The sequence below is a fragment of the Coffea arabica genome, chromosome 7c, assembly GCF_036785885.1.
Source record: "Coffea arabica cultivar ET-39 chromosome 7c, Coffea Arabica ET-39 HiFi, whole genome shotgun sequence".
Classification (NCBI taxonomy): domain Eukaryota; kingdom Viridiplantae; phylum Streptophyta; class Magnoliopsida; order Gentianales; family Rubiaceae; genus Coffea; species Coffea arabica.
The window spans coordinates 13,550,365-13,574,783 of record NC_092322.1 but is presented as its reverse complement, the minus strand read 5'-3'; the positions used below and the strand labels follow the sequence as shown (position 1 = coordinate 13,574,783).

The 24,419-nt window shown below is 32.4% G+C and overlaps 5 protein-coding genes across 7 annotated transcripts; 4 read left to right on the top strand and 1 right to left on the bottom strand.

Annotated features, from left to right (window-relative positions):
• The first annotated feature begins 1,809 nt into the window (after positions 1-1,809).
• LOC113699587 (citrate-binding protein-like) lies at positions 1,810-3,034 on the top strand. Its single transcript, XM_027219960.2, has 2 exons — positions 1,810-2,186; positions 2,552-3,034. The coding sequence occupies exons 1-2, from the start codon at positions 1,911-1,913 to the stop codon at positions 2,933-2,935; spliced, it is 660 nt and encodes a 219-aa protein (XP_027075761.2). The 5' UTR covers positions 1,810-1,910; the 3' UTR covers positions 2,936-3,034.
• Positions 3,035-6,477: 3,443 nt separating this feature from the next.
• LOC113699586 (citrate-binding protein-like) lies at positions 6,478-8,242 on the top strand. Its single transcript, XM_027219958.2, has 2 exons — positions 6,478-6,750; positions 7,834-8,242. Exons 1-2 carry the CDS (start codon positions 6,478-6,480, stop codon positions 8,218-8,220), a joined length of 660 nt encoding a protein of 219 aa, XP_027075759.1. The 3' UTR covers positions 8,221-8,242.
• A 3,711-nt stretch (positions 8,243-11,953) lies between these two features.
• Positions 11,954-14,172, top strand: LOC113699585 (citrate-binding protein-like). Its single transcript, XM_027219957.2, has 2 exons — positions 11,954-12,438; positions 13,558-14,172. Exons 1-2 carry the CDS (start codon positions 12,106-12,108, stop codon positions 13,945-13,947), a joined length of 723 nt encoding a protein of 240 aa, XP_027075758.2. The 5' UTR covers positions 11,954-12,105; the 3' UTR covers positions 13,948-14,172.
• A 1,262-nt stretch (positions 14,173-15,434) lies between these two features.
• Positions 15,435-20,277, top strand: LOC113699584 (citrate-binding protein-like). 3 transcript variants are annotated; one of them, XM_027219956.2, is made up of 4 exons: positions 15,435-15,707; positions 16,721-16,799; positions 18,411-18,760; positions 19,645-20,277. In XM_027219956.2, exons 3-4 carry the CDS (start codon positions 18,479-18,481, stop codon positions 20,026-20,028), a joined length of 666 nt encoding a protein of 221 aa, XP_027075757.1. In that variant the 5' UTR covers positions 15,435-15,707; positions 16,721-16,799; positions 18,411-18,478; the 3' UTR covers positions 20,029-20,277. The 3 variants fall into 3 exon arrangements, with proteins under 3 accessions (XP_027075757.1, XP_071912781.1, XP_071912782.1); XM_072056680.1 differs by having other exon boundaries at positions 16,721-18,760; XM_072056681.1 differs by lacking the exons at positions 16,721-16,799; positions 18,411-18,760.
• A 518-nt stretch (positions 20,278-20,795) lies between these two features.
• On the bottom strand, positions 20,796-21,708 carry LOC113699583 (gallate 1-beta-glucosyltransferase 84A24-like). Its single transcript, XM_027219955.2, has one exon. The coding sequence runs from the start codon at positions 21,706-21,708 to the stop codon at positions 20,893-20,895; it is 816 nt and encodes a 271-aa protein (XP_027075756.1). The 3' UTR covers positions 20,796-20,892.
• Positions 21,709-24,419: the final 2,711 nt, after the last annotated feature.

Below are 24,419 nucleotides of genomic sequence, written 5' to 3'. Positions count from 1 at the left end.
TGTCCAAATTACATATGATACATATATTTGTCTGTTTATGTGTAAAGCAGATTACAAATCATTGTCTATTTTAATGCAACTGGATCAAACAAACAAGTTCAATTTTGGAAGGAGAAGGTATGATATGACAAGATACAAGAAGACAAATAAATTTTTTTTATCACTTTTTGATCCAAGGAAAAAATTATTCAAACCTCATTTCACATGATTTTTTTACTTCTACTTTACCAAAATGATTCTTGTCCAGATACCTGCATTGTCATTTTCACAGGGTGAATGTACAGAGAAGTTATAAATGGGAATTGGAGAATTAATTTATACTCGTTCTTACGCACCTGATTTAAACAGAGGCAGATGACTACGTTCGTTTTTCTTTGCTTATTTTTGTTTTTCATGTTTTTGGTTTTTCAATGAATTATCAGCTGTCAACTAGTAAAAACAGAGAACTAAAACCAAAACGCTGGCCTGCAACTTTTGTACTTATCTCGTCTTCAGTTTTCTTGGGATAAAATAGAAGTACTTTTATACGAGGAATATATAAAATTACAGTTGAAACCGGTCATGTTCTAGACTGGTTCCATTGTAAATCCAAGATTATCACAATTACAAGAGAATTTCTTGACAATTCAAATTATGTTATACATGGCTCATTGAATAAATATGTGAGTCTTAGCACGTATTAATTATTGAACTCCTTAGTAGGAAAAGCTATTGAAACTCCTGAAATGAACTGTTCAAGCCGTACCAATAAGGTGATTTTTATAAAATACTAGTCTATTAGCATCACTTGTTAAAAATGGAAAAAAAAAAAGAAAAGAAAAAAGACAAGATGTAATATTTCTTTGTTTCCATTTGTTAAATATTTGGTCCTAAATAAATACAATTGATTTAGCATGAGTAAATGATAAAGGAGGAAAAATTAAAAAAGAAAAAGAAGGGGTTTGATATTTAACATGTTTTTTCTTGAAGTATCTAACTAACATGTTTTTTCATGGATAATTAACATAAAAATTCATACAAACTGGTAAGGCTGACACATTTTCTTTGAGAAAAAAAAATACTGAAATCAACAACCTTCAATTCCTTTATATCTGAAATTAAAATTTGAAGCTATTTTACGTGCAACTTCAGCTAGACATAATCCCCATGCATTCCTAGGTTTCTATACATAGTCAAGATTCTACACTATATACAGATCAATTTTCACAATATATGGCCCAGCAAGCCATGGCAAATTCCTTCTTCTTAACCATTTTTATCACCCTTTTCATCAAGATAGCATTAGATCACAAAGCAGAGGGTGAGAAGGGGTTTGATCCGACTGAAGGCTTCGATCCTCTGCCTCTAAATCAATCAAACTTCGTCATTCAAAGGCCTTACGATGTCCCGGAAGATCAACGTTATTCCTTCATTGTTGGAGTTCATAGGTTGTGGATTTATAATACTGATAAACCTCATACTCCTACAAGCAAAACACATGCTCGTACTGAAATTCTTATACATGCAAGTATTATTTGCAGATTACGTACATAACTTATTATGTACCGGCTTTGTGCTATTACATATGTACCATTTCACAAGAATAAAGAAAAAAAAAAAGCAACGTTGTAATAATTCAATGGTCAAAGAACTAACTTTTACTTTGTTGTTTTTGGTACGTTTTCAAAATGGAATTTCATATTCATTAGTTCGGCCATGCTGATGCTGCATAGATCGAGACCGCACAATTAAAAAGAATTTCAAAAAATGAATTTGACAATTTAAACGCGACCCAATCTAAATCACAGATAACACTGTCATGTAATCGCCTTTACAATTGCCGATGCAGCACCAACTTTTCTTCTCTCATTGTTACTTTCAATACGTTGTTATAAGTACCACAAAAATTTTCTTGGTCTTAAGGTCGAGAGATGGGTAGCAGCTTTTACCACAATATCATCTGTTCCCTCTTAGTCGTTGTTCTAGCAAGTATTCAGCTTGCTATTGGAGGACCGACTGATCCAACAGATGGATTTGTTGAACTCCCATTTAATACATCCTTTTATCACATCCAGAAGCCATATGATATCCCTGTAGACCAACGACACAGCTTCATTGATGGAATTCACAAACTCTGGGTCTACTCCACTGACAAGCCTTTAGCTAAGAATAGTCCTACAAATTCTCGTACAGAAATTATAATCCAAGTAAATCACTATTAATCCCTTTATCTCTTCCAATTCTTTTCCAGTTTTTACACTTCTGTTCCCATATCTTAAGTTAACAGATATAGATCAATTAGCAAAACAATATTATTAGTGTTAGAGTAACTATTTCATAATTGCCCTTTTTTGTTTTGAATTTTAGCACATTTTTTCGTAGCATAGTCTATGGAGTAACACATGATACTTAGAAACAAGTGTACCAAGTTTTATAAATACGTATGAAATTAGATCAAGAAAATATATATTTAAGTACAAATTGAATTGCATGTATGGACGGGAAAAATCCTTTTGCTACATGTGAAATACAACATGTGACATGTTAATTTTTGTGCTGATTTGCTTCTCAGGGTTATAATTACTCTTCGGGGATATGGCAATTTGAAGGATATGGATTTGTTCCCAATGGTACTTCTGGTGTCTGCATCATGCAAGTCTTTGGAGCAAGCCCTCATGCCACAACTCTAATGCTCAGACTTTTCAATGGAACCCTTTCATACTATAGAGCTCCTGTCCTAGTTTCAAACATCTATGATAGGTGGTTTCGTCTCAATGTAATTCATGATGCAGATGCCAGCAAAGTGACGGTTTACATTGATGGGGTTCAAGTGATTGAAGCACCTGGAAGAGGTGGAAAATTTCATTATTTCAAGTGTGGAGTGTATTCACAACCTGATGCTTCTTACTACATGGAATCTAGGTGGAAAGGAATCAAAATCCTAAAAAAAATGTAATTTGTTTCTTTTATGATCTATATGTTGGGCTTTGGTTTAAGTGTGGAATGTTAATGCCTATTTTCTTTTCGTGGAATAAAAGTTATCTGTTATAAGTAATAAAAAGTTTGACATGGATGCTGTCAATGTTGAAAACAGACCATTTCTTCATAATAAAAAGGGCAAACTCCACTTTACCCCCATGTGGTTTAGCGTTTTTTCACATAACCCCCCTATGGTTTCAAAAGCTATACATAACCCCCTTATGGTTTGGATTAAAGTGTCAAAGTAACCGAAATAGTCACTCGTAACGGCGTCACCTAAAATGTCAAAAATACCCTTATGTAAGGTTGAAATTTATGTATTAACCAAGGGGGGTTATGTGTATATTTTGAAAATCATAAGGGGGTTATATGATAAAGTAGTAAACCATAAGGGGGTTATATTGTAAAATATAAAAATCATAGGGGGTTAATGTGTCATGTATTTATAAGGGTAATTTCGACATTTTTAGAAGTTCCGTTACGAGTGACTATTTCCGTTACTTTGACACTTTAATCCAAACCATGAGGGGGTTATGTATAGCTTTTGAAACCATAGGGGGGTTATGTGAAAAAACGCTAAACTACAGGGGGGTAAAGTGGAGTTTGCCCTAATAAAAAAAATCATATACTAAAATCGTGTTATCGATGTGAGAATTGTATTAGTAAATCATTTGTAAATACCCTTTAAGTGACCTATATATAATTTCAAGGCCTAACCTGACTCGTGATGGTGATTAAAGCGAAATTATCCAAATTTTTAATTATCCAAAAAAGAAAAGAAATACAAAATAACTACAAGGGACGTGGCATACACACTTCTCTTTTCCCATTTCAGGCCAACTTGAATACAGTTCAGCACTCAATCTTGTTGAAGTAGCCCTTTGACGGATTGAGGAACATTGGAAGCTTAGATGTAGAGTGGTCGTCCCCAGTGAAATACCCAAAATTTTTAAATGGCGAGCTAACGAATATGATTAGTTACCTATAAGACGAAAGGATACGAGATTCTATAAAAAGTATGCCCTTATTGTCCCATTAAAATTCAGTATACAAAAAACAATTCAACTGAATGATGAAGCAGTTATAGATTGAAAAAAAAAAAAGGGCAAATTGCAATTTACCCCCTGTGATTTAGCATTTTTTTACATGACCCCCTCTAGTTTCAAAAGCTATACATAACCTCCTCATGATTTGGATTAAAATGTCAAAGTGACGGAAATAGTCATTCGTAATGGAATTTCTAAAAATGTCGAAAATACCCTTATAAATACATGACACACTAATCCCGTATGATTTTTATATTTTAGGGCAAATTCCACTTTACCCCCCTATGGTTTAGCGTTTTTTCACATAACCCTCCTATGGTCTCAAAAGCTATATATAATCCCCTTATGATTTGGATTAAAGTGTCAAAATAACGGAAATAGTCACTCGTAACGGCATCACCTAAAATGTCAAAAATACCCTTATGTAAGGTTGAAATTTATGTATTAACCAAGGGGGGTTATGTGTATATTTTGAAAATCATAAGGGGGTTATATGGTAAAATATTAAACCATAAGGGGTTATATGGTAAAATATAAAAATCATAGGGGGTTAATGTATCATGTATTTATAAGGGTAATTTCGACATTTTTAGAAGTTCCGTTACGAGTGACTATTTCCGTTACTTTGACACTTTAATCCAAACCATGAGGGGGTTATGTATAGCTTTTGAAACCATAGGGGGGTTATGTAAAAAAAGGGTAAACTACAGGGGGGTAAAGTGGAGTTTACCCTATATTTTACCATATAACCTTTTTATGGTTTAATACTTTACCATATAACCTCCTTATGGTTTTCAAAATATACACATAACCCTCTTTAGTTAATAAATAATTTTCAACTTTACATAAGGGTATTTTTGACATTTTAGGTGACTTCATTGCGAATAATCATTTCCGTCATTTTGACACTTTAATCCAAACCATGAGGAGGTTATATATAGTTTTTGAAACCATAAGGGGGTTATGTAAAAAATTACTAAACCACAGGGGGGTAAAGTGAAATTTACCCAAAAAAAAGGACAAATAAGCACGTCACAAAAATTGGAGAGCAATATAATAAATTTCATTTACCAAAAAAAAAGTTAATTTACATGCTCATTTACCAAATCAATATTTTTGAAAATTTTGAGAATTAAATTTCTATACCCGCTGAACTGAATCTCAAAAACCAACTTACTGATATGTTATTAATTTGAATATTAGCTGTTCGATGATGGCACTAAATTTTTTTCCCAATCTGATGAATCTTCTTTGGTTTCTTGGGATCATCCGAAATTGGGATTGATCGTTGGAGAGAAATTGCCTCCAAATGGCAGATAAATTTTTGGCCTTTCGATACTACTTTTTTTTTTTTTTTTTTTTTTTTGGCCTTTCGATACTACTGTTGACAAATATACCTATAATAAACAGTTTAAGAGAAAGGCAAAATACTCTTCAATTTTTTTTATTATTTTTTTTTTTTTGTGGATTGTTAGATAAGTTTTCTATTCTAATATGTCTAAAGAGCCCGAGGAAAGATAGAAGATGAGAAGAAAGTGTATAAATGTCTTTAATTTTTGTCACTAAAAGGCAAGTCAAGTAATGCTTTTGTCAAGAAAAGACCAAATACTGCTGTAACATTTTGGGGAGGCACATTGACCATTGTAGACCAAACTGGCAAAGTCTCGTAAAGAAAAAATAAAAATATTGAAATAGACATAGTCTCGTAAACAAAAAATTTCAAGTAATTAATACTTGGGTATAATAACTACTTGCATCCTTTAAAGCCACACAAACATCTAAAATTTTAAACTAAAAAAATTATTTTCCCTCCAAAAAAAGTTGAAATTATGTCTAATTGAAGCGATGAAAATGCAACTAAACTCAAGATAATGTCATCTAAACAGAGTTTAGATTTTTTTTTTTTATTATTAGATCTCATGGCAAGTGAGAAGTTTGTTCTAAGAAAGTCTTAAATTGTAGATTGAACCTTTCAAAGAATGAAATAGTTTCAAGGAGACTCGATATAATTCACCAATAATAGGAAAAATATTCGAAATTAAATTTTATAGACTAATTAAAAAGCTAAATCCTAATGATGGAGGGCGGCAATATTTAAAAGCAAGGACTAAATAGCCAATGTTTAATAGTGCCAAAATCGTAAAAATATATCTCTCATCATGTGTAGAGCTCTTACCAATTAACTAACCCCATACAAACGGAAGAGATCATGGCACAAGCTGTTATTACTTTCAATAAACAACACAAAAGTGTGGCTATCATTCTCAAGAAAGAGGTCCAAAATGTAAAGTCATTATATCAATGAATTGAGATCATTTGCATGATTTTGAAAGCTTGAGATTTCATCACACACTAAGAGTATTGTATACGGCCACTTTACATCTATCTTTTCTTACATGTATATTGTCCGGAATCATGATGTGGTTAAGGCTCTATAAATATCAAAATTTCTTGCATGAAGCAATTGACAGAGATGGCTATTTCTTACCATTTAATCTTTCATTTCTTCCTGCCCTTTTTATTATGTACTTCTCAACTTGCCACAGCATGCTCAATTGATCCAACTGACGGATTTGTTGAACTCCCATTTAATACATCCTTCTATCACATTCAGAAACCATTTGACCTCCCTGTAGACCAAAGATACAGCTTCGTAGATGGAGTCCATAAACTTTGGGTTTACTCCACAGATAACCCTTTGTCTCGGAATAGTCCCACGATGCCACGTACGGAAATTATGATCAACGTAAATTCCTCATATTCTTTTTTTTTTTGGGTTATATTTAATTTCTCATTCACTACTTCAGGTTTTGATTCTTAGTGCTTTGCATATTTATTTTTGCTGTTTTAATGTAGTAATGATTCTTATGAAAGTTTACAGATGCTCCTTTTCTATCTTAACTTTGTTCATGATTAAAGAATTTTCTCTTCATTTTTTTTCAGCCACAATTTTATGTATCTTCTTCTATGGTATAGCATGTGGTGATTATAATCTTCTACTGTTGTTCGTGAGGAAGCAAGAATTCTATGTGATAAAGGACTATCTCTGATACTTAAGAAAAATTATACTGGTTCTTTCTTCTCTTGTCTCTTTCTTCTGTTTCCATTTTTTTAAGTACTTATTTCCTTGTTCAATACCAATATTTAAAATAGAATGAAAATGTGAAAATAATTGTTATTCAAAATCTTCATAAGATGGCTCGCTTTCACAATCTGGGTATTATGGACTTGTTATTGGCTAATTATTTAGCTGATTAAAGATTTTAATTTTGAATAATCAATTTCTTATACCCTCATTTGCTTCGGTATTTAAATTATATATTTTTAATAATAGAAAAAAGTAAATTCAACAATTTACCAAAAGTAACTTTGGCTGATTCTCATTATTCTCTACTATTACTTTTTATACTTAATCAGATTTTGCAAAATTTAGAGCAACCGAATTTTGCAAAATCTAGAGCAACTGAGAAAATGCTTATGATTGCACTTATAATTATTTTACACCCTCTTTTGTATCCCTATCAAATTCATTGCTGGGTTTCTCCTGTTGTTTGCCATGTAATTCAGAATTTATTACAAATCTATGCAATTTACAAGTGTTAGTCTGCCCAGAAGGACTGGCTCTTGGGTTCAATTAGCTCACTAAACACTTCTATTGAAGAAGGGAAAAACAAAGAATAACTGTATTATACTAAGGCTTGCCACTGCCAAGTGTTAAAAGACAAATAAAAGTGGAGTATTGTCTTTTAACCATTTCTCCTATCAACTAGCACACTTAATTGAGACAACAAATTTTGGGCTTACTCAATACTTGATTCTTATTTCTTAGGGCTATAATTACTCTTCGGGAGTTTGGCAATTTGAAGGATATGGATTTGTTCCAAATGGAACTTCTGGTGTGTGCATTATGCAAGTGTTTGGAGCAAGCCCACCTCATGCCTCAACTTTAATGCTTAGAGTCTACAACGGATCCCTCACATACTATAGAGCAAATGTACTTGTACCCAACGTGTATGATAGGTGGTTCCGAGTTAATGTAATCCATGATGTGGCTGCTAGCAAATTGAAGGTTTACATTGATGGGGTTTCCACATTTGAAGCAGCTGGTAGAGGTGGAAATTCACATCATTTCAAGTGTGGAGTGTATTCACAGATTGGTGACTCTTACTACATGGAGTCACGTTGGAAGGGAATCAAAGTTCTTAAACAAATGTGATTGATTTTCCTTGTAATATTTGTCTTGGATTTAGTTTACGTTTGGCATGTTAAAGCCAAACTACTTCTCTTGTCGTTACTTCTTTGGTGTTGAGGTAATGGATAAGGTACTAGTCAATGACTTAATGCTTGTGAAGCTTTACTTATATGGAGCAATGCATGAGAAATCAGCCAAAAAGTGCAAGAGATAAAATAGACACGAGAAACAAAGCTAAAAAAAAAAAATACTCAAATGATTAAATTATATCAAAGTAGGTAAAACAAAAAGAAAAATTTTTTAGCTGGTACTCATTATATTTAGGGCAAATTACACTTTGTCCTCCTGTGATTTAGTGTTTTTTTATATAACCCTTTCATGGTTTTAAAAGCTATACATTATCCCCTCATGATTTGGATTAAAGTGTCAAAGTAACGGAATTTGAATCCATAACGGAATCAACTAAAATATCAAAAATGTAAAGTTAAAAATTATTTATTAACCACAGAGGGGGATTATGTATATATATATATATATTTTTTTTTATTTTTAGAAAATCATAAGGGGGTTATATGGTAAAGCACTAAACCATAAGGGGATTATATGGTAAAGCATCAAATCGTAGGAATTAGAGTGTCATGCTTGTTATATTTATATATTTTGATCACTTCAACCATTTTAGTTTTTAAATAAGGGTATTTTAATCTATATTATGAGAAGGTTATATATAGTTTTTAAAACTATAGGAGTGTTATGTGAAAAATAGCTATATCACAGGGGGATAAAGTATATTTTGCCCTTATATTTAACTTAATATGTAAATAAATATTTATATTTATTTCACCCCAAAATTAGATGCTTTGCCGAATTAGTTTTATAATTACTAAATATTAATACCTTAATAAGTACCCAAAGATAAAAAATATATAAATATTTTTTTTTTGAAAGCAATGGCATCTGTGCCAAAATGAAGTTGGAGCATTACCTATCTTTGGCTATAGTAAATCATTGTAAAAATGATTTTTTTTTTTTTTGTCAGATACGATAAACATACACTACTCTATACTAGGGGAAAAAGGGACCTAAAGATACCTAAGGACAACCTAGAGGGGATGAACTACCACTGACCCAAACGGATATATTTTAGAAAGTTTTAAGAATTTATTTCAGAATGATGTTCACTAGTGTGACAACTGATGTGGCCCAATTTGAGGCCACATGATTGAAATATGCTTAGTTTAGTGACGAAGTTAACGATTATGCCTAGTTACCTTACCGATAAGACGAAAAGACACGTGATTCGCTGAAAAATATGCGGTTATTTTCCCATTAAAATTCAGTATACATAGAATAATTCAACTGAATCATGAAACACTTATAGCTTGAAAAAAATGGAGGCTAACATTAAAAAGCTAATTTACATGCTCATTGACCAAAAAAGAATTTAAAATTTTTGGAGAATTAAATTTCTATACCCATTGAACTGATCTCAAAACCCAACTTACTGATGTGTTATTAATTTCAATCTTGGCTGCTCGGTAACGACGCTAAGGCTCCGTTTGTTTGTTTGTTTGTTTGACAAGATAGTTGTGCAAGAAAGTGTGTCATGAGAAAAGGGAAGTGAAATAAGGTAAAGAAAAAGAAACTAACTTTTCCACATATGTTTGGTTAACTAGAAAATTATACAAGAAAATATAAATTATTGTGTTTATTTAGCCGAAAATCACAAAAAAATTGGTTAGTGCGTTCATTAATAGAAAATATTCAATACTGAACCTCTTCATTTTTGGTATTGAATATACTAAAAACATGTAATAATTAAAACATTTTGCATACTGGAAAAGTTGTTTACTTGAAAATTAATCACATTCTTTAACAAAAAGTTTATATATATATATATATATATGTGTGTGTGTGTGTGTGTGTGTGTGTGTGTGTGTTATATGTGTATAAGTTATTTAAAAAATATACAAAAATTAAAAAAGAGCATAAAATATAAAAGAAAAAACTACTAATGTCAAATAAATTCAATAAATTACTAATTCATTAATTGTTAAAATAAGAATAAAATGTTTAACTACAAGCCACCTGCTTGAATTGTACATTCTAAATTATTCTAATTGATGTAGAAGTTTAGAATGGAGGAAACAGTTTAGAAAGAAAATGGTTGTAAAAAAAATCTAATTATTTGAAACTTTCCCTTGACTCACTTTCCTATGAATTTCAGCAGGAAAAGATTTATAGGAAAATGAGCAATTATGGGAAGATTTTATATGGTGGGTTCCATAAATTTCCTAACAAAAAAACATTCAAAATTTATAGGCTCTGTTTGAATAGAAAGGAAGTTATATAGGAAAGCGAGGTAAAGGAAAATGAAAATAAGTGATTAATCGTACTCCTAATATCAATGTAAGGGTATTTTAAGAAAAGAACAGGCTTGATTTACTCTTTCAATAAAGTTAACTAATTTTTCTTAAATTGTGTGGGAAAAGAAATCAAAACTATCAAAGTAGGATAGAGAGAGTAATACCTATAATAAAGAGTTGGAGAGTAAAACATATGATTACGATATGTATAGAAATTTCTATTACTCTCTCCGTTCCACTTTGAAAGTCTTGATTTTTTTCACACAATTTAAGAAAAATTATTTAACTTTATTGAAAGAGTAAATCAACCTATTATTTTTCTAAAATACCCTTATATGAATATTATCAGTATAACTAACCATTATACCGTTATATTAATAACAATAGTAATATTAATAGAAAGTTGCACCATTTAAAACATGAATCAAAGTAATTAATGAATAAGGTAGGTTTATTCAGTGATAGCAAAATATATTATATAAGGGCATTTTAAAGAAGTTAAAATTTAACTATGTTATTTAATTGGAAAGTGAGCTATATTTCGGACGGATGAAAAAGAAAAATAAAATTATCAAAATGGGATGGAGGTAGTATAATTTTACTATAGAACCCGAGGATAGACAGAAGATGAAAGAACGTGTAAGCGAAATGTTTAAATGTCTTTAATTTTTGTGACTAAACGGCAGGTCAATTAATGTTTTTGGCAAGAAAAGACCAAATGTTGCTGTAACATCTCGGGGAGGCGCATTGACTATTGTAGACCGAAAGCTAGGTTCTCTTGGTAAAAGCAAACTGGAAAATACTAAATAGACATGGTCATATAACAAAAAATTTCAAGTGATTTGTAGTCGGGTATATAACTATTTAGGTCCTTTAGAGTCATACAAACATCTAAAACCTTAAATCATAATATGATTTTCTCTCCAAAAATGGTTAAAATCATGTCTATTTGGATGGATGAAAATGCCACCAAACTCAGGATATTGTCATCTAATTAGACTTTAGATTTCCTTTTTGTTAGATCTTATGTCAAGTAAGAATTTGGACCATGAAAGTCTTAATTTTTGAATGAACCTTCCAAAGAATGAAGTAGTTTCAAGGAGTCTCTTTTAATTAACCAATAACAAGAAGATGTTCAATATTAAATTTTATGTACTAATTGAAAAGTTAAATTCTGATGATAGAAGGCGGCAATATTTAATAGCAAGGCCTAAAAAGCCAAAGTTTAGTAGCTCCAAAATAGCAAAAAATATCTTTCTCACAAAGTGTAGAGCTCTTACCAATTAACTAACCCCATACAAACAGAAAATGTTATAGCACAAGGTGTTGTTACTATCAACAAACAACACAAAGTTTAGCTATCGTTTAAAGAAAGAGGTCCAAAATGTGAAGTCACTACATCAATGAATTGAGATTATACGTGATTGATTGCAATCATCTTGCCAGCGTTTGGATGCTTATGATCTCACTGCAAATGAGAGTATTCAATATGGCCAGTACTTTATAGCACCTATATTTTCTTACATTTATTTTGTCCCGAGCCATGATATGGTTAAGGGGCTCTACAAATACCAAAATTTATTGCATGAAGCAATACATAGGGATGGCTACTTGCCGTGTAATTTTCCTTTTCTTCTCAGCCTTTTTTCTTTTGTATACTTCTCAACTTGCCATAGTATACGCAACTGATCCAACTGATGGCTTTGTTGAACTCCCATTTAATACATCCTTTTATCACATTCAGAAACCGTATAACCTCCCTGTAGACCAAAGATACAGCTTCGTAGATGGAGTGCATAAACTTTGGGTTTACTCCACAGATAACCCTTTGTCTCGGAATAGTCCCACGATGCCACGAACGGAAATTATGATCCAGGTAAATCCCTCGTTTTCTTGTTTTTTTTTTTTCTATTTAATTTCTTACTGACTACTTTAGGTTTTTATGCTTTAGTGCTTTACATGTTTTATTTTTTGTGCTTTAATGTGGTAATGATTCTTATGAAAGTCCACAGATGTTCCTTTTGCATCTTAAATTTCTTCTTGATTAAAGAATTATCTCTTCGTCTTTTTTTTTTAAAGCCGATATTATATATTTTCTTCTGTTGTACTGCATAGGGTAATTATAATCTTCTACTGTTATTCCTGGGGAAGCAAGAACTCCAGGTGATAAAGGACTACCTCTGATAGTTTGGAAAAATTATTCTGTTTTTTTCTTCTTTTATATTTTTCTTCTGTTTCCCTATTTTCAGGTACATTTTTCTTTTTCAATACAAAAAATCTTAAAACAGAACAAAAAGGAGAAATTTTTTTTTTTCATTTAAAATCTTCATGAGTGGCTCTCTTTCATAATCCAGGTATCACTAGCTTGTTCTACGTTGATCATTTTAGCTTACATTCTGATTTTGGATGATCAGTTTTTGGGTGTTCTTGTTTGTTTTCGTATTTCGATTATAAATTTTTTAATAGCCAAAAAGTTAAAATCCATAATCCACCTAAGAGTAGTTTTTACTAATTCTAATTATTCTCTACAATCACTTTCCATAATCGAATTTTGCAAAATCTAGAGCAACTGAAAACAAGGCTATAGATTTCACTTATAGTTATTTTATATCCTTTTTTGTACTTGTAAAATTCCTTGCCGGGTCTCTTTTATTTAATTTTTGTTTGAAGGCAAGAAGGGAAAACTTGTAAACTTCCAGGGTCTCTTTTATTGTTTATCACATAACATGGAATTTATTGCAGATCTATTCAATATAAAAATGTGAGTCCGCCTGGAAGTACTAGCTTTTGGGTGCAATTCGTTCAATAAACAATCCTATTGAAGATGAGAAAAACAAAAAACACAATCATTGTAATAAGGCTCGCCACTACCAAGTACTAAAAGACGAATTAAACAGGAGTATTGTTTCTTTACCATTTCTCCTATTAACTATTACTCTAATTGAGATGACAAATTAATTTTGAGCTCACTAATTACTTCATTCTTACGTCTTAGGGCTATATTTACTCCTCGGGAGTCTGGCAATTCGAAGGATATGGATTTGTTCCAAATGGAACTTCTGGTGTGTGCATCGTGCAAGTCTTTGGAGCAAGCCTACCTCATAACACAACTTTAATGCTTAGGGTTTACAATGGATCCCTTACATACTTTGAACAAGCAAACGTACTTGTACACAGCATATATGATAGGTGGTTCAGAGTTAATGTAATCCATGAGGTGGCTGCTAGCAAATTGAAGGTTTACATTGATGGGGTTTTCACATTTGAAGCAGCTGGTAGAGGTGGAAACTCACATTATTTCAAGTGTGGAGTGTATTCACAGGTTGGTGACTCTTACTATATGGAGTCACGTTGGAAGGGAATCAAAGTTCTTAAACAAATGTGATTGATTTTCCTTGTAATATTCGCCTTGGATTTAGTTCGCCTTGGATTTAGTTCGCCTTTGCCAAACTACTTCACTTGTCTTTACTTCTTTTGTATTGAAGTAATGGAAAAGGCATTAGTTAGTGCTGGTGAAGTTTGATTAGTGAAAAATACCAGAACGTATTGGAGCAAAACCTATTTTTGGTTAGGTAAAGTGATTGTGTAAACGATTTCAAAGATCCCTCAATTTTTGCCCGAGATTTTATTTGGTCCCTCAACTTTTGAAAGTGTTTATTACGTTCCTCAACTAACAAATTTGGTTTCCAATGGTCCTTCCCAGCCAAATCTGAGTATGTTAATTTTCAGTTTGTCCCCTTAGGTTCGGTTTCATTGTCTATTTTCCTCCTCAAATTTATAATTAAGGCATGCTAGCCCCTTTTATTTGTTTCGATTAATTTGTTATATGGTTAACTAATCTGATTAACAAAAACGAAATGCCTTCTTTTTAAAAAAAAAAAAAAAAAAATTGTCTGTCCTGGGGATTATTGGAAGGCAAAGCTACACTTAAATGCATCTGACCAAGCTAAGTTGGGATAAGACTAACTTTGGCTATGGTATTTTAGAAGGCATATGCTTCAATTGCAAATATTTCTTTCACTATATTCCTTATTCTACCATGACAAATTCAGCATATATTGATGGAACTAGAAAAATTACTTTGAGGGGGAAATTTTTAGTTTTATTACAAAAAATTTGTTCATGTTTTTGCAAGGTCAAAAATTGAAATCTATAAAATATTTTTCAGAAAATTTTCAATTTCAAGGAAGAAACACCTAAATTTTTAGAACTTGGTTCAGTGTCACCTCAGCGACCCTTCGTTGTTCCACCCATGAAATTCAGTCACGAAGGACCAGATGAGATGGGTACATACCTTCACCATGTGGTATCTTTTCTTTTTAGACAGCTGTTAAAGTTTTTAATTCTAATTCTCCACTTGTGGATTCGTATACTGGTCTCAATCTTCTATTGCTAGGTTCCTTTTCATTTGCTGGCTTCTAGGAAAAGGGCAGGTTACTATTTATGTGAGAAAAGATCAGAGGGCTGGGGAATATCTTTCATGAATTTGTTCGGGTTCAATTAAAAGAATCTACCTCCCCCACACCCACACCCCCCCCCCCCCCCCCCCCCCCCCCCCCAAAAAAAAAGAAAAAAACCAACAACCAAAAAAAAAAACCCATGAAGAAAAGGAAAAAAGATGTTGAAAGAATCCAATGTCCAAACTTACTTGTGATGGTGGATATTCAACTTGCATGGATTTTCGTACAAATGAATTATTTACCTGGATAGTTAACTCTTGGATGTAATTTCCTGTGAAGAGATAATAGCGATTGGGACACAAAGGAATTCTCTGATGACAACAAAGCTTCAAAATGAATATTTCAGCCAGCACCTTTAACTATATATATAGAACCGTGAAACTCCTATTCTTCCATCGTCACTGCATTAAGGCATATTTAATCTTCTAGTTAACTTAATTAGTAAGCAGTAATGGCAGCTTCTTCCATCAAGATTTTTGGTACTTCGGAGGCTGTTGATCCCACTGTAGGCTTCAGCTCACTTCCTCTAAAGAAATCAAATTTCCAAATCCAAAGGCCTTATGACATGCCCGAAGATCAACGTTATTCCTTCATTGATGGAGTGCATAAATTGTGGGTTTTCAAGACTGATAAACCTCATTCTCCTGAAAGTCACACTAAACCTCGTACAGAAATCCGTATACTTGTAAGTATATATTCTGCAGTATCTACAAATTTATTTATGTGTATATACAAATTCCATCATATGTATATATATACCCTTGACAAGATATGAAACAGAATCAGAATTTTTCATCACAATTCTTCTGTTTTTTGTCTTTTTTTTGGGTTGTATAGAGTATAGTGATGTATTTAGAGTCTTCGTATTTAGAATTTATTTATGATGTACGTTTTTTTTTTTTTTTGATGAATAAAAGAGAAAAGTCTGCTTTTGAAAAAAGAAGATATAAAAATGAAATTGATAATTATTTCTGCCAACAATGGTCCCTTTTTCTTTAATATTTTTTCTCGTATGTTCAAATTTTTTATACGTGCAATAATGTTTAGAAAATTTAGTGAAATAAGTGACAAAGTGAGATATATACGAAATTAGAGGTTCCTTTTTTTGTCCATTAATAATTAAGGGCATCATATATATCATATAATTGAGAATTTAGTTCAATTTAGCACATGTATGGAACATTTAACTTTATCCCTATTTTTTTCTAAAAAAAGAAAAAAAGAAAAAACCACATTGATGTGTTGAGGGATTAGACATAGACTCTGACCTGTTTATTAAGACATTTTTATAGAGTACATCATAAAGATGAATACACTTCTTAGTTTTGACTAATTGAAAATCTGATAAACTTTAAATAGTCTCAACATGTTCCACAGTTATAGAAATTTTAAGTTTACACTTTCTTCTATTGTTACAGAACACATTTAAGCTAGAAATTTTGGCTAATTTTCATGTCAGGGTTATGATTACTCTTCGGGAATTTGGCAATTCGAAGGGTACGGATTTGTTCCAAATGGAACTTCTGGTGTGTGCATAATGCAAGTGTTTAAAGAATGCTGTAATTATGTCGTTTTTTCCCCCGTATCCCCTGATTTGATGAACAACAACAACGTTGTTTACCAATTCGTCCTGTTTGTCTCGATCCATCTAAGTTTCTTAATAAAACCAACTGCTAATATACTTCCTTTTTTGTTCAGTTGACCAATTGGGGTGTCTTGAATGGGTTGCTTTCAACTTTCAAGACACGCAGTTTCTTGATTGTGCGTGGATTGAGGGGTATGCACCACCCTAATAGTTGTTGCCGTATTATTTGTAGCGTGCTACTCTTTTTTCTACTTCTTGAGTGCGCTATCCCCCAGACAAATTGGAATGGAAGTTGCATGCATTATTTGAGTCTTAAAGTCAAGCATTTTTCATTCTGTAAATTCTTTTGTAAAGGCAAGAATATCTTCTAACAAGACAACTTTCTCTTTTTCCAATAAATACTTCAATTTCAAGACAGAAAAGAAACCCCTTAACATTTAGTTTGCAGTATTCTATGGTGAATATGCTCGGCAGTTATCTTCACTGTCAGATGCAGAGTTCAAATCTTGTGCCTAACAATTGAGGGTAGGAAGGACGTAGAGCTGTTAATTTTAATTTTATTTTTTTTTTGTGATTTGGATTTTGAGGTCCAAAAAAAAATTACCCTAGTTGAGTAACATACTTTAATTTGAATTCCTTAACAAACAATCTCGTTTTATATGCCACAATTGTCTAATTTGCTCAATATCTTTTTTAGTATAATTTTAACTACTATATTTTCCTGATTCTCTGGTTAATAGGGGATCATTGTCTCGCATGTCTTCACTGTATACACGAGCAGATCTTCACTATTTGGTTCCGCTCTTATTATAAAACACTTTCAAAATGGTACTCCTACTCCGTTTTTTTTTTAGAGTAAATCTTATATATATATATATATATTGACGATGTATACACTATCACGGTTAGATATACGATACATATGCAAAATTTGAATTTCAAATTTAAATTTGAATTATGTGTCATGCATCTAAAAGTGAATGTGTATACGCTGTCAATATAAAAAAAATTAATCCTTTTTTTAATATACTTTTATGCAAAAAAAGTTTTATAGTCAATGATGGAGTCAGAACCTTTGGTCAGTGAAGACAATGTTGTACATTAAAAATGATAAAATTACTGTGCAATGAGATATTTTGATTTGAAATTATGTATTTATTTTTAAGTCATTTTTACATTTTTATAAATTTGTTACTTATTCAAGTAGTATTAATTTTTTTTCTTTAATTAGCTTTGAAACAATTGTACCGAAAGGAGAGATATCTAAAGTTATTGGTTATTTGGGGAATAGGATTTTTCAAAATATAGGTGGGGAATTTCAAGGGATCAGAAGGATATTTCTTAGAATTGAGGGGAGCAATCGTGACAAAAATCTAAAAACTCTGTAAATTTTTTATGATTATTCTATAAACTCTGCAAAATTGTTAATGTAGCTCTGCCCCTCAATATAGCAATTTCTTTTTTTTTTTTTTTTAAAAAAAGACACCAACACAAGAATCTAACTAGAGCCTTAGTATCTTATTTGATAGAAAGCAGTAACACTAAAACCTTAATATAATGTACACCTCAAAGGAAACATTGTAAGTTTGATTCTGTTCTCCAACAATTTGGTTTCTCTCCAAATACTTTGTAAATCCTCTGACTGAAATTTTGTCACATACCACAACTGAAACATCAACTGAACGTAAAGAATTCTTCAGTAAAAAGAAAGGTTAATTGCCTCTGGATTTCACCCCATGAGAATATCTAATAGACCAATGAATGCAATGGCATCTTTTAATTAATCTGCATCTTCAATTGTAGGCTGCCTATAAATCTCAGGCCCTGATTAGCTTTTCTCTTCCATCGACATTTCATCTAAAACAAACTCAATGGCCTCTTCTCCTCAGCTTTTAACCACTTTCTTGCTCACCCTTTTCATCAATGTAACAATATATCACAAAACAGAAGCTTTGAAGGTTGTTGATCCAACTGATGGCTTCGTTTCTCTTCCACTAAATCAATCAAACTTTGAAATTCAAAGACCTTATAACGTGCCAGTAGATCAGCGATATTCGTACGTTGATGGAGTTCATAAAATGTGGGTTTTCGATACCGATAAACCTCATTTTCCTGCGAGCAATACCAGACCTCGTACTGAACTTCGTATAGAGGTAAGTTTACATATTGCAGCTAAATTTATGATTGCCATATTGGTCAAGTTTTATATGGAACAAAAAAAAAAGTAGCAAGGCTGCATATGTTTTGTAAAAGCAATTACGTATGGTGCTTATATGAAAATTTAAGGGTAAATTCTGAATTTGGACCTTCTCTAACACGAAAAAGTTTTGCACCTTTTGAATTTTGAAGCACACAGCGTGATCATTTCACTAGCTAATAGGCTTCGAGGCACAAGGTTTGAAATCATTCATCAAGTTAATTAATTACAAAGAGATCACTGCAAAGTAGTGAAGGGTTTTCAGCTTGTTCTCGATTGCAGTAGATTTTGTTGAAATAGAGAATAATTAAAATTAATCAAAACTAGTCTTTGGTATTAAATTCTTTGCTATTAGAAAAATATAAAACCTAGACGCAAAAGTACTAGACGAGAACATCAACCCAAAAAACAAAAATTGATCATTAAAAATCAAAATATATAATCAGATGAAATAATCAAACAATAAACAGCTCCTCGTCAAGAGACTTACACAACTTATCAATTATTGAAAAGAAAAAAAAATTGAAGACAAGAAGCGGAATCTAAAGCAAAAATCCGAATCTAAAGGAAAGAAGGGAGGAAAACATCCTAAGACCGATGAGCTTTCGAAGACAAGACAATCACTTTTTGTTTTATTAAATACACAATCTTCTGCTGTGTTTTTCCAAACCATGTATATATTTGGTATAACCTGAGCCTCCTAAAGCCCAAATAACAGCTTAAAGAAATAAAAGTAGCATGTATCTCTAACATCTTGTTTTTCGCCCTTTCTTTTTTGTGGGCCTTCTACAGATTAAAAGAAACATGGTGATTATCTTTTTCTCACTAATTTGCTCTCAGGGTTACGATTATTCTTCGGGGGTTTGGCAATTTGAAGGTTATGGATATGTGCCATCTGGAACATCTGGTGTGTGCATCATGCAAGTCTTTGGAGCACAGCTTCATGCTACGACTCTAATGCTTAGAGTTTACAATGGAAACCTCTCATACTATAAAAATCCTGTCATAGTCCCTAACATCGACAACAGGTGGTTCAGACTCAATGTAATTCATGATGTGGAAGCTAGCAAAGTCACAGTTTTCATTGATGGAGTGCAAATGTTTGAAACTGATGGGAGAGGTGGAAGTGACCATTTCTTCAAGTGTGGAGTTTATACACAAGATGATGCTTCTCATCGCATGGAGTCACGTTGGAAAGGAATCAAAATTCTTAAAAAAGATTAATTTATTAACGACAAGAAATGTGCTATTGATGCTTTTTTGGTTGTAATCCAAATCAATATGTCTATCTTTTGATGTTTTCCTTAACTATATATGTATATATAATTGCTATAGTCCGTGAACATTTTCTGTTAGACAATGTATGATTTTCATTCTCCTCTTTTTGTTTTTCCTTTTTGGAGGGTTAAAATAGAGAGGAGAGTAAGCTATCATCTATATAGTATCAAATAAGTTCGTGTAATTTCTAATCAATACATGGTTTGTGTTTGTAGCACATTTAACGAAAAATTATGTCAATCCGGATCAATTACTTACCAAGTTTAATAGTGATCATTGATCAACGAAAATGCTCTGAATAAGATTGTGAAGTATATTATCAACATAAGATTGTTGGAAAATTATTTGTTCAATTAGTGTTATCAAGTCAAAGACTAAGTAGGGGGAGGGATGAGTTGGGTGATACGAGAAACGGGAGTGTAAGCAAGAAGTTTCGGATTCGAATCCTTCCACTTACATTAGAAAAAAAAAGTCAGAGACTAAGTAGGAGGAGGATTGGGTTGGTTGTAACTTAAGAGAAGTTACAAGTAAGAGATGTTGAGTTTCAATTCTCTTAAAAAAAACAGAAGAGTCAAAGACTAAGTACTTGGTCACTAACTCAAATAAAATTTTTCTTACATTTAACATTTCTAAAGTCCATAAAATAGTTAGGTGAACTAAGTTCATGACTCCACTTATAGACCTATAAATAAGTTTGTCCATAATTGCTACATTTAGGCATCTTTCAAAATCCACCAACCCTTAGTTAACATTTGATAGTTTCATGCTACCATACTTGGTCATGTGTCATCAGTGGCACGAGAACGTATTTTACAGCTTGACCTTGGATCTCAAGGTGATTTGATTGAGAATGTCTTGCATATTTTGGTTAGAGGAACCGGCTAGTGCCACGGCTTCCTCAGCCTTCTTCTTCCACTTCAACGCACTCTCTTTAATCTCTGCTGCCTTCGGACCGACCAAACATTTTTCCACGTCTTCCTTTGGAATAATTTTGTCCTCCGCCACTCCTCTACACATCCTTATCCCAACTCTAAATTCATCCACCAAGTACTTGGCATTGGTAACTTGATCACCCCAGTGGGGAAAAGCTAAAACCGGCACTCCACAAGCAAGTGCCTCCAGAGTCGAGTTCCATCCACAATGAGTCAAAAAGCAGGAAATGGAAGGATGTGCCAACACTTGTTGCTGTGGACTCCATTGCACTACCTTCCCTTTATCACCAACCTTTTCCCAGAAACCATCTGGTAAAACATGTGGCTTGCTGGAGTATAGTTTCTCGGGCGGCTTCATCACCCACATGAATGAGACCCCAGAATTCAGCAATCCATATGCAATCTCCGTGACTTGTTCTTGCTTCAAGAAAACGACGCTTCCAAAAGAGATGTACGCGACAGAAGACGGTGGCTTTGAGTCGAGCCACCCCATGCAGTCATCAGCCTTCAAAATATCAACACTTATATTTGAGCTTGAGACTTTGGGATTGATGAACAATGGCCCTATAGGCTTGACTGGGCAAAGCTTTGACATATAGTCAAGGACATCATCTTCAAGCTCCTGGAAAGTATCCATCAATATGCAAATACTTTTCGATAGGTTCTTCATCTGGCCCAAGATGGCCTTGGTCATAACTGGTTTTGGTGAATAACTTACTTGAATATAATTTTTTTTTCAAAGAAATTTTAGTGCTGTATTCGTTACTAATTTTGCATTTTATTTATACGAAAACAAGCATAACATTGACAGATAAAGTTCACGTGCACAATTCATTTTTTTCTAAACCAAGTATAACAAATACTTTTAAAAAATGTACACTCATAAAACTTTGCATCTAATTACTCAGGAAATTCCATATGCATTTCTACTTTTAGAAAATGATTACAATGCTGCTTTGTTTTTTTTAATCTGATTCTTAACCTTTAAACGGTTCAAATGAAATCGTGTACTAGACAATTTTCTTCTTTTAGAAATAGAAGCACATTTTCTTGATCTGCTAGAAGGAAGGTGACTGTAATCCCGGATGGCCACTATGAAGAATTTAAATGGGGAGTACCCAATTAATGCTTCAAATTTAGTCGTGGAAAATTATTGCTCTGTTTGGATGGGAGTGTTTTTCAAAAACTAGTTTTCAAAAATAATAAAAAATTTTAAAAAGTACTCTAAAAGGTAATCTAAAAATTAGTTTAAATTTTTTAAAAATTTTAAAAAATATCTCAAAATATATTCTAGAGACTCATCTACTCTTAAATATCCCAAAATATTTTCTGAAAATATCCCAAAATATAATCTAAAAATTCTGCTACAACAAAATTTTTCAAAAACATCTCCAAAAACAGCTAATTCAAAATTTGGAATGTGACAAGTTTAGTAAGAATTTAGTTGACTTTTTATGTTGAATTGATATCTTTCTTAAATGATTTTGTGTAACTTTGTCATACAGGTAAGTTTTATTCACATATAACATTTTAATATATAAGAATAGTAACTTAATTATTTAGGGAAACACCAAATGTTGTAAAAAAATACACAAATCAGAACTATATTAAAGCCCAAAAATACCTCATTGTTCTCTTGGTCTACTGGAAGGAAGAAGATAAGGTTGCCAAATGGCCGGCAAGGAGAAGTGAAAGACAAAGAAGAAATTCCTCCAAGAAATAAACGGGAACCACCAAATGGAGATCTGCACCAAGGACTTAGGCCAGAAAATAGAATTGTTTATCTATCTTGGCTCTTCTAGACATGACGGAACCCTATCCGACGGCCGATTAAAGCAGGCGCTAAATGAGTAAACCTAAATATAGTTGGTCGTCCGGTGAATAAGAATGAGAAAGTAACTCGTTGATAAATTACAAAAGATCTAGACAACAATTAAGTGGCAACATAGACCTAGGATTGTGTTGCTAAGTTTTTGTCAACTTGTGATTTGAAACTTCTTATAGCTCACTAGCCATATGGATGCCACTAACAAAATTTTCTAATGATGATGGTTGGATCACCATCAGCCATAGCTTGAAAAAAGTTATAATTAGTTAATTTTAAACTTTTTATGAATTAGCCCTTGTATTCAAATTCAAAATTTTCTTTTTATATATCTGACATGCATCTATACCATAGTTATTAAATCCGGTCCGATCCGACGATTCAATTGGTCAACTTGATGAACCGGCCATAGAATCAGACCAGATTGCTAATTAGATCGTTTGAACAGCAAAATCGTTGACTTTTCAACGAACCGGTGATTCAACAGATCAACCGGCCGATTTTGTGAAGAACCCAAGTTACTATGCGAAAAATTTTTAGAAGATGTCACATTGATGGTTCAAAGTTTGAATGTAATGCAATCACCACTGGATGGATGTTAGAAGATGTTACATTGCAAGTTGGTGTTTTCAAAGTCCTACAAGTGGATAACTCGATAAGGTTTCTAATGGATGTAAATCATCCGTGGTCCATACATCCAATAACCAACCCCCGGTTGAGGGAGCCGCCTCAATGACTCAAATGTTATAGTTCCATTGAACTTTGACAATTTTAAGCAGACGTGCCAAAATGAATAATTATAAAGGGTTTGGACGGGTTATAATTGAGTAATAAATATAATTGGATCAATTTATTTATATTTATTTAATAAATGGATCAAAATGAGTTAGCCCATTTATATCTATTTAAGCAATGGATATAGATATATATTCAATTACCCATTTATAACTCACTTGAAATTTTATTTATTTTTTCTTATTTTTTGCAAGTTGTTTAACCAGAAATAACGACATTTTTTTAATATTAGATTGGTAAAAAATTCAAATTTGTCCACTTAACATCCACTAAAAATTAAATTTAAATGCATATTTATTTTTAAATTGATGAACCAAATCAACCTACTACCCATCAATTAAATGCTATTAATTGTATATTCATTTAGACCCATTTAAAATTCATTACGGACTCAAGTCCACTTATTAGTAAGCGGGTTTCAACGGGTCAATATAATTGAATTGTGATTAATACCTCTAATATTGAGTATTTCAGATAAAATAAAATAAAGTTTAACCGTTTAATGGTTTTTTGAAGGGAAAAATAAGGAAGAAATTGTTTATTGCAACTCTCCCTCTGGTCGCATGCCCCAAAAAGAGGGAAAAGAAAAAGCCTTGGCTGCTGAAGCAAAAATCTCCCACGTCGTGAATGCCGGCACTTCCATGAATGACAATATGGAGCAATATTGTCTAATTGTGTAGACCTGCAGGGACAGCTATCTTTGCGACTGTTTGGAACCTGAGTTTTTTGGAAGTTTGTCTAAAACTTTACTGTAGTGCACTGTAGAAGTTTTTGAAAAAATTTTA

Coding starts and splice junctions, on each gene's coding strand:
- LOC113699587 (XM_027219960.2), top strand. CDS start 1,911: ATGGGTAGCAGCTTTTACCACAATATCATCTGTTCCCTCTTAGTCGTT. Junction 2,187..2,551: donor GTACAGAAATTATAATCCAA/GTAAATCACTAT, acceptor TTTGCTTCTCAG/GGTTATAATTACTCTTCGGG.
- LOC113699586 (XM_027219958.2), top strand. CDS start 6,478: ATGGCTATTTCTTACCATTTAATCTTTCATTTCTTCCTGCCCTTTTTA. Junction 6,751..7,833: donor GTACGGAAATTATGATCAAC/GTAAATTCCTCA, acceptor CTTATTTCTTAG/GGCTATAATTACTCTTCGGG.
- LOC113699584 (XM_027219956.2), top strand. CDS start 18,479: ATGGCCTCTTCTCCTCAGCTTTTAACCACTTTCTTGCTCACCCTTTTC. Junction 18,761..19,644: donor GTACTGAACTTCGTATAGAG/GTAAGTTTACAT, acceptor ATTTGCTCTCAG/GGTTACGATTATTCTTCGGG.
- LOC113699585 (XM_027219957.2), top strand. CDS start 12,106: ATGATATGGTTAAGGGGCTCTACAAATACCAAAATTTATTGCATGAAG. Junction 12,439..13,557: donor GAACGGAAATTATGATCCAG/GTAAATCCCTCG, acceptor CTTACGTCTTAG/GGCTATATTTACTCCTCGGG.
- LOC113699583 (XM_027219955.2), bottom strand. CDS start 21,708: ATGACCAAGGCCATCTTGGGCCAGATGAAGAACCTATCGAAAAGTATT.